Below are 13,246 nucleotides of genomic sequence, written 5' to 3'. Positions count from 1 at the left end.
CGGTTCGTCGGCATGGCATCCTATCCCCGTTCTTCACTCGTCGCCGCATGTACCTCGTCTCCACCTGTCACCTGCAACCACACCTGCCAAGAGACACGTCACACGCACACCGTGTTGTCAATCGCTCATCACCAAGGTACTAGCCCACCGGCATCTCAGATACAACCAACCAAACACACCCATAGTGCACGACTCATTCACAATGAGCTCTCTTTTCTTTGAGCTAATTAAAAACCCATACAATGTGCATCAACAAACGACCAAGCTGAGAAACCCAAAAGAGGTGTACCCTTTATTTCACGTATGCGCTCGATGGAATTCGAATTTTTGACCTCAATGCTGCATGAGCCCACCTAACCAACATATTTCAATGGATTGTTTACTGGAGTAGAAATGCATTCCTTTTTACTCTCTCTTTGGCATATGTATTACTTTTGCATAAAAACTTCATGCATCATAACTAATCAAAATATATATTTAGTACTTAAGCCACATTTGAAATTTGTGAGTGCATATGAGATATTATCACTATCAGTTCGATTTTAAAACCTATAGTCTATTATCACTGATGATTCCAATTAGGAAGACTCTAACTCCTGGCTCATATTACTAGTAGTAATTTAAGTTTAACAAATTGTTTGTGCTTTACCTCGCAAAAAAATGTCTTTGCTTTATACTAGAGTATGGGTCCAGCAGATGATTCGCTAGATGTTATAGGCAACGAAGGAATGAATACTTGTGCCTCACTCCAACAATAAATTCACCATGCATGCGTGGTGGGGATGGAGTATTTGCTCCCATGCATGAACAGGTGAAAAGGTAGTTGAAATTAAGATCCCCATGTGGGCTTAGCCATCCAGTTGGAGGTTGTTGCTTAGACTTTGGAGCATCTGAAGTTATCCTGACCGAATATCTGCTTCATCATTTGTGTAGTACATAGTGAATTGAATTCTCTACTTGTAATGTTGCGAGTTTCCACACCAACCAATCGAGTTGTATCAATTGAAAAGGTGGTTTGATTTACCACCAATTTTCCAATTCAGTTACACTTTTGAGTAATATAGTTTCACAATTTATCATATGAAATATGAAGTGTTATAACAAAATAATTTGCTTATATATGTCCAATCCAGTTCGAATTGATGAGGTGTTTGTATAGTTTAAGTCGTAGGGTTGTACTTGTAGCAATGCTTCCAAAGAAAAGATCGCACTGAAGTTGTTTGCATAAGAAATTCATTGGTATTATGCCCTGTGCCTGCATATTTAATTTGTTTTTTATTATATTAATATTGTTGAGATTTAGCAGGCGGACTGTTGATATGTATTGCATACATTAGAGATCAGTCCACATCGGTTCTATTTAGGATGACATATAGTGTAGTTCTTGATGTTGATGTAGCACCAACCGGGGAGCTGTCGCATTATTACCAGAGAAATTAACTAATCATTTAGTACTGTAATATTGTGTATAAGCCTATTAGGCCACATTCAGGGACTTTGTGCTGGTAAAGGAATTGGTCTATATCAATCACATTTACCTTTGTGGCATAAAAATGCCAATTGTGGATCCTTAAGTGTAGGGATCCCATCGTGGTGCAAATATTTTGCTTTTCCTTCTCGAGGCAAGAAATGGAAAAAAGACAAGCGAGCTTTCTTGGTGAACTAGGGTTACTTTTATAGCTAGTGATAATTAATAAGATGTCATGTTGCTAATACATTATTAAAGAGCAGGTACTACGATGCTATATCTAAATTTACTAATGTATTTTTATCAACTCTTGTGTGCTTCATTTACCTAGCTACCTTCTTTGAGAATAGGATGTAACTATATCTTGATTACCATGTACGTATGCATAACACATCAAAATGTGTACATCCCTCTCCTTGATGAAGTCATTTGTCATGCTTGCAGACTGGCAGTTTTCTGTTTGTTTGAACTGCAAAGAATCATAATGTTGGGCTCTACATACATAAATCAACATGTCCTTTCATTTTATTCCCTCTTGCCCGGCCCCCATACTTGTGAGTTGTGACTCTTTGGGGCGCCCAGTGTATAATCTTCACCTATTACTTTTCAAAAAAAAAAATCTTCACCTACGGGAACCGCAAAGGGCTCAGTGACACATTAAGCTTTGCCTCTTTTTCAGCCTCAAGCTTTAGATAGGGTTGAGTCAAGTGGCATATGCAATATCAAAATCTTGGGAGGGGGAGGGGGATTCTTTGCTTTCTTAACTGAAATTGTAACATCACTAACAAGGCAGGTGACAGCGACTCACACTATTGTTCATTTCGTCAGCATCATCTTGTGTCATCTATTTTTACTATTTCCAAAGCGTGGACCCGCACTCTAGGGTTCACCGGATGTGTTTGAAACTTTTTGAATGTTGATAGCAAAATTATGTATATGGTCAATGAACTGCCATTGGTTAATTAAGATTCAAATGAATCAAAATAATTCAAGAGAGAGAAATTTTAAAAAGACACTTGGTCAAATTTGTTTACTAACTGAAGTGTTATCCGGTAAGAGGTAACATGGTATGTCCTGTTATGAAAGTTACATCCAAGCATAGTCCTGTAACGACTCCCAAAATTCGAACAATGCAATCCTATAGGGCAGGCTGCTTGTGTGTGGCAAGGCTGCAAGGGTGTTGTTCATGGCAAATAGTGGATAGGTGGCGGCAGAGGAGCTGGAGGACAGCCATCTATATTTGATCTTAATGGAGTTTTGTTTTAAAGTAACTATTACAAGGCAACACGATGCAAATGATGATCCATCCATAATAAGAGGTTCGGACCTCGCAGCCACCAAATTAAAGGAGACAAATGCAAGCATGAAAAGTTGTATAGAGATATATGTAGGTCATACCATTGTATATAGGTGGGACAGTATACAAAAGCAATGGGAAATGTGTTCGTGGTTGGGGGACGACCGACAGAGGAGTTGATTGTGAAGGAAGATGTAGGTTAATGGGATGTTCTAATATGCGTGTTTCACCTACTAGCAGATTTTTGCTTCACATACAAGTGCAAATCCTATTTGTTCAAAATTTCACTACAATCAAATTATTCAGAGCGAATAGCTTCGATTTCAAGAAACCGATGGAGTAAAAACATCCTGGGCCGTAAAGCTAGGGGCCCAGCCATGGTTGGATTATAGCTCAATTGCATCTAACACAAACCCCAAACCACCAACTAATTGACCTCTAGATCTAAAAAGGAGGGAGTCAGGGAGCAGCTCGTGGCTCTCCCAGGAGTGAGAGTGGACCAGTTAGGACCCCATATGCTAACCTTGCTTCCTAAAGAGTCTTCTGGATGCCCCAGTACAACTCAATGACTTCAAATATCGTCACAATGCAAGGGTCGTCAATTATTAGCTGAGGACTCAATTTCAGCTAAATTGGCCCTTGATACAGAAAGAGTCCTTGCTAGATTTATAAGAGTAAACAAATAGATATTTCCACGGAAGCTAGATCGTACATCTCTTTCTGTTGGTGAGCAGATGGTAGATCTGAACCACCACCAAGGAAGTAATGCTGTACTGTCTGTCATCTTAGCAAGCCTGCAGTGTAGTTTGTTTGTGCACTGCAATGAATGGTTTTTGTTTGAGTAAGTAAGACGTTTTAGATCGAGTGTCTCTAGCTGGTGCACATACACAACAACCAGATGGATTGGTCCCCTTCACCAAGCATTGGTCCTCCTTTTTCTACCATCTCCTTTGAAAAAATCAGACCAAACAGATCTGACATTAGCAGTTCTTTTTCCTATTTGTTTATCTACTGGATGGATGTTTTATGCATGCTGACTGTCCATCCTTATCCACTAGCTAGGCTCCTACAGTCCTATTGGCCGTGGAAACCAAGAGGGAGAACCGAAGGCCTGTTTGGCCATATTAGGTGCAGTCAGTCGCCAGGCATCTACTTCATGGCAGCATTGATCTACTCTTTTGATTCCTTGCACGAACCAATTGGCCTGTTTTTCACCCTGCTATGTATACCTGATGATTAACCTGTATGTGATGTAATACTAGCTAGCTTTAATTGGATCATACCGTGTGTTAGGATAGGATATGGCAAAGTTGGAGGGTATCTCGGCGTGTTATATTTGGAACACTCATGACAACACAACCCGGCGTAATTGTCTCAACAGTGCGGCGCCATCTGAAGTTACGCAGGTGATGGCGCTATGGACGGAGGAGGGCATATTCGTGTGGCATCTCTGCTTCGATCAGGGCGGCACCAACTTAACAAACCTAAAGACTATAGTTATATACATAAGATAAACTTATAAAGGCAACCACTTATCACTGGCGAGAAAGTAGCATCGATCGTGGTCTCAACAAACCCCCTCTATACCATGTAAAGAAAAAAACTACTTCATCTCTGCTTCCGAACGAAAGCTAAGAGAAATTTTATTGCGTATGATGCGCTGCGGTGTGAATTGTGACCTACGCAACGCGAGTGAGCTGAGTAGTGCAGCAGGTGAGAGCGAGGGGGCTGAGGGAAGAACAGGAGCAGAGATCGATGGAGCACGCACCGACACTTGTTACCGGGCAATGCAATAACGCAAATGCTAGATGGAGAGGCCTCTCGATTTAGTCACGGGAGCCCTCTTATTGGTTACTTCCGTGAGGACATCGAAGGTTATTACCGGTGAAAGGAAGTAACTCGTCGTCCTCTTCCTCGGTGAACGAAGAAGGCCACACCTTAGCACCCGCCGGAATTGGGGAAGAAAGATTAGGGTTAGGGCTTTCGGGTTTGGGTTGGGTTGGGGTCGCAGCAAGACTAAATCTGCTGGGCTTAAAGGGAAGCCTAGGGTAGTCGCCTCCATGCAATAATGTCCGGGGCTTAGCTAGCGGCTGGCGTTCGCCGCTGGGATTTCACGATCAAATGAGTGGCTGAGCACAGGCACAGCGCGGTGGGTGAGGTGACTGACTGCCGCTGCCGCACCCCAGGTAGATATGCATCAAACCAACCTGCCAAACTGGCAAAATGCATAGCAACAAAGCAGGCCTGCAGGACGGCAGGGAGGTACAGGACGGCTAGCTGCTAGGACCACCGTTCGGCAAGGCATCTCGCTAAACCTATGGATCCACAAACTCCCGGATATCCGCAACCGCAAGGGGGCCGGGAGAGAAGGCCGGTTGGTGAGCTAATAATGGACTGCACTGTGTGACTGTGTGTCTCCTTGTAGGTGGTTTCGATCAGTTCGGTCTTCTTTCGCGAGGAGTAACGCTACACTGAAACAGCACTAGATGAGAGTAGTATTTCTCAACGGCTCTTTAATTTCTTGCATATCCGCCTTCTTTGCTTGAAATCTGTTTCGTATTTGTTTGGCAGATCCTCTTATTGGAATTATTGGATATTCCTACCTCCAAGAGCTTGTGGAGTTAGGGTTCAGGATAACCAAAATAAAGATGCCTAGCAAGATGTCTTGTTTTCATTAGACTAACAATACATGAAACGGCGCTACTATAGCGCTCGGACGTCCGATGGGAAATTTTCCATCGGACTCTCCGACAAAAAATTAAAAATTACCTAGTGCATCATTAGTGGCTACTGTTTGCAACACGAAGAAAATAATATTTAAAAATGACTATGCCGTTCGACTTTAGGATAGAAAATTCCCGCTGCAGCATGAACACTATGTTTCATGCAACCTTCATTGTCAAACATGCAGAAATAATAGTTGCAACATCGATGCTTAACTATTGCAACATATGTCGAGCAATCGGATTTTTTTAAGATTTCGGAAATCTGTTCTATAGCATCACCATACATGAAAACAAAACTTAATTTCCAAATTCGGAGTGGAGTCAGAGAGGTGAGCTGGTGAAGATGTACCAAATGAGCCCTTCGTGCGTCACAACTAGATGAAAAGAAATATCCGTCTTGCTTTTTATCAAAGAGTGTAAAAGGTTGTACCAAAAGAGTCGTAAAAAGTTAGTTTTACCACATTTTAGGGCACCTGCCTTGCTAGATTTAGGGATGGTGGTAGGCCCTATCTCAACCTCTCAATCAATAGGTGAAAGACCGTCTTGTACGCTCGGATGCTTACATTTTCAGCAGCAATTCCCATCCATCGCGGTCACCAGTATCACCTCTATAGTATTAATCAATTTGTTAGTATCGTGTCCTTGCTCCCTCCACCACCGGCTCAACAAATTGTTGCTCCGTAGGAGACTATTTCTTATCAATTTAGTATGAAAAATTGCATCGATAGTCCTAAATGTCCATTCCTTTTGCACCATAGAACCGCCAAATCAATGGCAACATATCAAGAAAATCAATCTTTTTGGAGATGTATTTAAGAAAATTTTACTACTACGTATTGAAGCATTGAGTTACTTATTATCATAAAAAATATTGAATTACTCCCGTGTCAGGTAGTAACACAAACTTTCATTTTTGTGATTGGGCGAATATGCTGATTGGAAGAGCACGGTATATTCCCAGGGGGCAGGAGGCAAACGGTTGATGACTTGATGCGTAGGGTAGGAACAAGATGGCCCGTGCACGTGCAGAGCTGTACGGCCTGGCCTTTCAATTGTCGTGCTCCGGTCACGCACGCGCTGTCGAGTCTGCTGCGAGCCGCAACCGTCCAGTCCAGCCTCGGATGGGTCATTTGCTTCGCACGGGCTGTGCCCAGCACAAAATACGCTCGAGAGGTACAGTACTCCTCTGGTACGGAGTGAATAAGAACCACACATTCTGGATATTTTGCAAAGAGGGCGAGAGGGCAGTTTCTCCTATGTCTTTGTCCTTTGATAGTAATAATTCTAATTTTTTTTCAAAATGCAGATTGTTTTGATGTATAATTTTTGCTATACACTTAGATATAGTGTATGTAAAGATATATAATAATATTTATAAATCTAAAAAAGTCAAAACAACTTAGGGGTGTTTGGGAGGGGGTGCTAAATTTTAGCACCCCCATTTTAGTCACTTTTAGCCCCTAGTGCTCCCAAACACCTAGGTTAAAATGGAGGGGCTAAATTTTAACCCCCCATAATCCATTAGCCTTTCAAGAGGTGCTAAAATGGACTAAAAGTGCTAAAAGTGGTCCTCATCCAAAATTCCACCCGGTACCCTCCCCTCTCTCCTCCCCGCGCTCTTCTCTCTCCTCCGTGCCAGATCCCGCCGCCGTCCTTCTCCACCCGCCACCGCCCGTCTCTCTCTCTCCCCGCCTCCTTCGCCCGAACCGCCGCCCGGACCTCCGCGTCGGTCCCGCCGCCTCCACCTCGCGCCGCCGCCTCCGCCTCCGGCCGGCCCCCGCCTCCTCCGGCCGGATCCGGCGGTGGCCATGCCGGCGCTGGCCATGGCGCCGGCGCCCGCAGCCGCGGCGACCGGCGCCTCACCGGAGGGCAAGCAGCAGGGCGTCCTCGAGGTGGCGCCGGGCGCCGACGTGTCCGCGTGCGTCGCCGAGTACGCGCGCCGCTGTGGCTGCGGCGTCTACGTCCTGGGCGCGTCGGGCGCCATCGTGGACGCCGCCGTGCGCGGCGCCGCCGCGCTGCTCCGGGGCCGGTTCGAGCTCCTCTCTGTCACGGGCACCGTGCTGCCGCCCCTGGCGCCGCACGAGGCCGGTGCGGACGGGGAGTCGGGGATGCCGGCGCAAGCATGGGATGGCGTGGGCAAGATTTGCACTTAGAAGGAAGAAATAGAGGAGGGGTAGAGAAGAGGAGAGAAAACAGAGGTAAATGAGTCTTTTATCAACATATGTGCTAAAATTTAGCACCTCACCCAAACACCCCAAAGGGCTAAAATTTAGCACTCTATTTGGGAGGGCTAAAGTTTAGTCCAGAACTAAATTTTAGTACCTTCTTCCTAAACAGGACCTTGCAATTTGGAACGGAGGGAGTATACAATAGAAGTAGAGGTAGGAGTAGAGTAAATGCTCGAGCAAATCCTATTTAATTGGATTTACAGAACGTAAAGAAAAGAAGGGGCATGTATCAGGATCCATGCATGTGTTCCAAGGTTGGATGCAGGGCACAGAGGCAGCAGGTGTACGCGTGCTGATGGCATTGTTGCTCGAAGTACTCCGTATGTTCCAAAGTGCTTGGTTGGCGATGAATACGGCGACGCGCAGCATGGCTTTTGAGTCTGCCTGGGCATTGGATCTGGAGCTCACGCATCGGAATACAGTCCCGTGAGTGCATAGGCACATGCTGCAGCTGCAGAGGATAGCGACAGGTCAATGATTTCCACTTCCAACGGGGAAAGTGTGCCTTGGCTGAGAGCCTGTGAGATGCTGCATCTGCAGGCGGTGACCTCGGTTTTGCTGGCCTGGGCCTTTAACCACGCTCGGCTGCTGGCTGATCCGGCCGGGTCGGGCCGAGACGGTCGAAATCCGGGGGCGGCTTGCCAGTTTTGCTAGGCCCGCCGGCTGCGGGCTAGCTGGTGCCTCATCAGCGGGGTCGTGTCGGTGCCACGCTTGCAGCTCAGAGGCAGCTGCTCAGGTCCGCGGCACCTGATGGCAATACGGCATGCAGAAGAGCAGCTCACAACGCGCGTGTGCGCTGTCGAAAAGAATCCTACCAATACAATACAGGTATAGTAGTTTGTAGTATTTCAGTACGGCGCGTAGTATATATGCTGCCTGCTGCGCGGAAAGGCACGGATTATTGGAGCATCTATCCTTCTATCGGCTGGTTAAAATTAAGCGACGGATATGCCCGTTCCAGTTCATGTTTTCATTCTTTTTTTCCTTTTTTTTAAAAAAAATGAGTATTGTATGCTCTCTTCTCAATCTCAAGCGACTTGTTTACAGGATGTCTGCTGGGAAAAAAGGAATCGGCGCCTACCTGCACCGGTACCAATACCAAGAAATGCTGATGCTGACTGGCAGTATGAGTTTCTGGTTTTTTTTTTCCCACAGCAAGATTTTGTGCTCTCCTCCTCGGATGACCTGTCTGCTTCTGCTACTTGCTACGTAGTACTAAGTACATATTCATGGCATATAGCTCCTTTGCGAGTGTAATATGTGTGTCTTCCTCTGATTCATGTACTAATATATAAAAAGCCTTCCCCTCTTTCACCTTTTTATCCAAAGCATACCAAAGTGGCCGGATAGTGCCTGAACTCAAACTGATCTGAATGAAGTTCCTCCACCACCGTGAGATGTTGACATGCACATGTAGATCCCTATGCATCTCCAGATACATAGTGCGTGACCACGAGCAACGGCCCTCGATGGTTTCCTCGTGTGATTCGGGGATCGCATTCACATGCTCCGCTCCACTCCATCCATGCAGTCCCTACCTGTAGCTAGCCACCTTGTACATCAGATTCCAAAACAATGATTTTTTTATTTTTATATATTTTTTACGATTTTGTAGAAATAAATAGTCGATCGAAAAATTTACAGAAATGGATAATGCCGCTGGTTGAAACGACGGTAACACCGCTACCACCAGTTGAAACGGTGGTTGGAGGGTCGGATCGCTACACAGCCTCCTACCGCCGTGTGAAACGGCGGTAGCCTGTTACCGCCATACGAAACGGCGGTATCTGGGCTACCGCCGTTTGAAATGGCGACGGGCTCCAAGGGTCTGGTTTAGCCGGATTTATTTGGGTGTGGGATGCTATAGCCGGTTGAAACGGTTATAGCCGTTTAGCTTTGTTTTAATTTTTATTAGTTATTTTTCGTGTAATTTTGTCTGATATTTTAAAAGTGAAATATGTAGTTTCGTTGCAATATGTAACTTCGTAATTTGAGAGAGGTAGAGTGAATGAACGAAATAATTGAAAATGATTTAACTCCCGGCCATTAGATACATAGCTGTTTCCAGCGAGATTACAACAGATACAAATGAAATTCGTGCACAACATACGAACAACAACGACTCTAGGGTGGACAATTAATTATAGATTGCAGTGGCATGTGCGGCTGCGGCACGGATGCTATCCTAAACCAGTGCCGTTGCTAAACCAAGCATATCTTAGGTAATTGAAATAGTAGAGGAAAGAGCCATGTCTACTTCCTACTAGAACTGGTTCTGCAAGAACTGCAACGACCCAGCTCCATAGTAGCCAGCACCTCCAGAGGATGGCGGAGACGGGGGGCGATCTTTGTTGTGGTGGTAGGAGCACTTGCACCATGGATCGGTACAAATCAAATCAACTACGATGTTAACCGTGTTGGGATACGAGGTAGGCTACACTAGCGCAAAACAAAAATTTTCTACCGTGTAAACCAGGAAAACTGCCGTATAAGGATCATGGGATTACCACTCGACGCACTACTGGTGCGGAAGATGTAGATTTGCGTCGATGCAGCGAAGTCGATCAACGTAGTCGATCACGTCGACGTCCAGCAGCTCCTCAGCAGCTCGTCCACGTGCAGCAAGATCTCCCTCGTGCCGCGGCTCGTCGTCAGCTCGTCGTGGCTCGTCGGCGGCTCGTCCAAGTGCTGCAGGTGCAACACCTCCAAGGTATCCACACGTGCAGGGAGGAAGCGTCGCAAGCCTGACTGCTAGATCCGTGAGTTGCAACAGGCGAGGGCGTGGGAGGCGCGGCAGATGAGTTTCGCCAAAAAGGTGTTAACCCTAGGGCGCCCCCACCCCTCTATTTATAGAGGTTCCTAACGGGCCTCTGGGTCCGAGGCCCATTAGTATTTCTAAACCTAATCCAACTCGGATCACATCTGAATTGGGCTTCCAGCCCCTTAAGTGTGTGACCCTATGGGTTCGGATACGTATAGACATGGCCCGAGTACTCCTACTCGGCCCAATAGTCGGTAGCGGCCTCTAGCAAGATGTGCCAACTCCTATACGCACACGAAGATCATATCAGACGAACCATCACAACATTATATACATGCTATTCCCTTTGCCTCACGATATTTGGTCTAGCTTCAAGCCGACCGCTCTTTCTCGATCCTGTGATTCGGAATCCCTTTGTAGGATAACTCTTAACCGTACGTAGCATGGCCATGCATTTTCGGATCCGATCACTCGAGGGGCCCAGAGATATCACTCTCAATCAGAGAGGGGCAAATCCCATCTTGATTGACCATGTCTCACAGCATGCTTCTTGACAAACCCGAAAGCTACCTTTATAACTACCCTGTTACGGCGTAGCGTTTGATAGCCCCTAAGTAGGTCGATCCACATCTTGAATACATGCGACAATCTCAGGTCTAAGGACAAAGCGTATATGTTGTTTAAAGAGAGAACTACTTTTCGTGTTGGGTCAGTCTTCGCACATGTCTCCACATGTGCCCACATTATTAGTTCAACATCTTCATGTCCATGACTTGTGAAACATAGTCATCAACTAATACATGTGCTAGTCTAATATTCATGTGTGTCCTCACATGAACTCCGACTAGGGACAACTTTAGAATAACCATACAAGTAAAGAGTTTCACACACAATTCACATAATTGCAAATCAATTCAAGTAGCCTTTAATGGATATTCAAGGAACACAATACAAATCATGGATACAAATGGAATATCATCATCTCTATGATTGCCTCTAGGGTATACCTCCAACAAACCGCCTAAGGATTTGCATCAACTTCGGATTAAAGATCCTCTACCTTACGCTCCAGGTCAAAGATCTTGCACTTAAGGTAGTGGGTGTACTCTTGGATTAGCTCAGGAAGTGGTGGATCGACCCACTTGGCATAGGGGCAGTTTCCTTCATCAAGAAAAGACTGAACGTGATGCTAGTTTGCAGCACGAGAAGCTTAGGAAGAGTAATAAAGTAAATACTTGACTCACCAAGCCATACGGGCATCGAAAGAAACACCGACTTCCATCACCGTAGCCATCATAGAGCTGGACGACACAAGCCACGCCATGGTGACACATTGGCCATGCATCATGGCAGTCATCATAAGGCATGAGGGAGTTTCGAGGGCTGTAGTTAGCCCTGTCCTTCAGAGGGAACTCGTCGAGGGGTGCCTCATACTCCGTTGGGTCAAAAGAACCTGGCCAAGTGATGGTGGGAATAGGAGCATCCCCTCCTCTTCCCCTCCTCCCACGGCATCTTCCTCTTGCGGATGCCATTGTTCTTCCTCGTGCTCAGTGGTGTGGAAGGATACGGGAGAGGGGTGTCGAATATAAGGAGTGTTGAGATGGAGATGCACTGCGCCCCCATGTGCTCAGTACCCCGTCGTGTTCAATCATCCTGAGAAATGGTACATATAGGCTTTGCAGGTGCAGGGACATAGAGGTCAGTGTGGAGTCCCATCCGCCTGAGAAGGCTTCACGTTCAGGGTCCTTGCAGTCTATAGTGTAGGTTTTTCAGTGACGATTCACGTCAATAGTGGAAACCACTGTTTTAGTACTGTACTGGATGCAGAGCAATATAATGGGAATAGTGTGGAATCTTAGTACTCGAAGCATGGAGATGAAATGTTTTCACAGTACAAACAGCAGTACAATGGCATCCGAGGCGCCCAACATGATAAACCTAAAGAGCACCTTTCCTAGGATAAAATGCCTTAGGTAATGTAAATCGGTGGAGGACAAGTAACGTTCTACTGGGTGAACCGGGGAAGTTTCCCCTTTCTCGCATTTTTGGAGGAACATTCTGCCTCCTGTTTCTTCATCTTCTTGTGTCGCTCTTCTTCCTGGAGGAGTTGCGCCTGACGAGCTTTGAATTCTTCCTCTTGTCGTTTTAGTGCTGCCTCTTGAGCACCTAACTGGTTGCGCCTCCTCTGCATTTCATCCTCCTTGCCCTTCAAACGGATCTGTTGTTGGCGGACGCGTCGTTCTTCCTCGAGCCGAGCAGCACATGCCACGTCTCGAGCCACTTCTATCCTTCCATAGTATTGGGCTTTCGTCTCTAGCACCACTGGCCAAATGGACACCCCCCTATAGGCCTAGCATCGATCCATTCAATGAATTTGCATGCCTACATGTTCATTCGTTATTAATTCAAGGCCTGTATACCTGTTATCGAACCAAAAAAATGTTATTGTCAGTTTCGTTATGTATTTAAAATGGAGTGGAAAGCATGTATTCATGACACACCAAGCTCATGTAGCTCTGTACTCGATGGAGCTGAAGACAGTCCCACTACACTGTAAGCACGGTACTAGTGCGAACCTGTGTTACAAAATTATACGTTAGTATGAGGAATTGGACAACATTTGGGCAATGCAAAATAACAAAATAACGAACACATACCTGTCGAGGTCACGTACTGCAGAACAGTCGATGTGCCGGGGGGGGGGGGGGGTTGCCAATATACTGGAACGGGAACAGTTCACGGCCCTCGAGGCGGGTGCATGTGCCT

The 13,246-nt window shown here is 45.9% G+C and overlaps 1 protein-coding gene across 1 annotated transcript; it reads left to right on the top strand.

The window, feature by feature from the left end:
• Nucleotides 1–7,299: 7,299 nt before the first annotated feature.
• LOC101775002 (AT-hook motif nuclear-localized protein 25-like) lies at nucleotides 7,300–7,644 on the top strand. Its single transcript, XM_004986861.1, has one exon. The coding sequence runs from the start codon at nucleotides 7,300–7,302 to the stop codon at nucleotides 7,642–7,644; it is 345 nt and encodes a 114-aa protein (XP_004986918.1).
• The last annotated feature ends 5,602 nt before the right edge of the window (nucleotides 7,645–13,246 follow it).

This window comes from Setaria italica, chromosome IX (assembly GCF_000263155.2).
Source record: "Setaria italica strain Yugu1 chromosome IX, Setaria_italica_v2.0, whole genome shotgun sequence".
NCBI lineage: Eukaryota > Viridiplantae > Streptophyta > Magnoliopsida > Poales > Poaceae > Setaria > Setaria italica.
This window is presented reverse-complemented; position numbering and strand designations above follow the sequence as displayed.

What these genes read in the sequence shown, in the direction of transcription:
- LOC101775002 (XM_004986861.1), top strand. Translation starts at nt 7,300, where the DNA reads ATGCCGGCGCTGGCCATGGCGCCGGCGCCCGCAGCCGCGGCGACCGGC.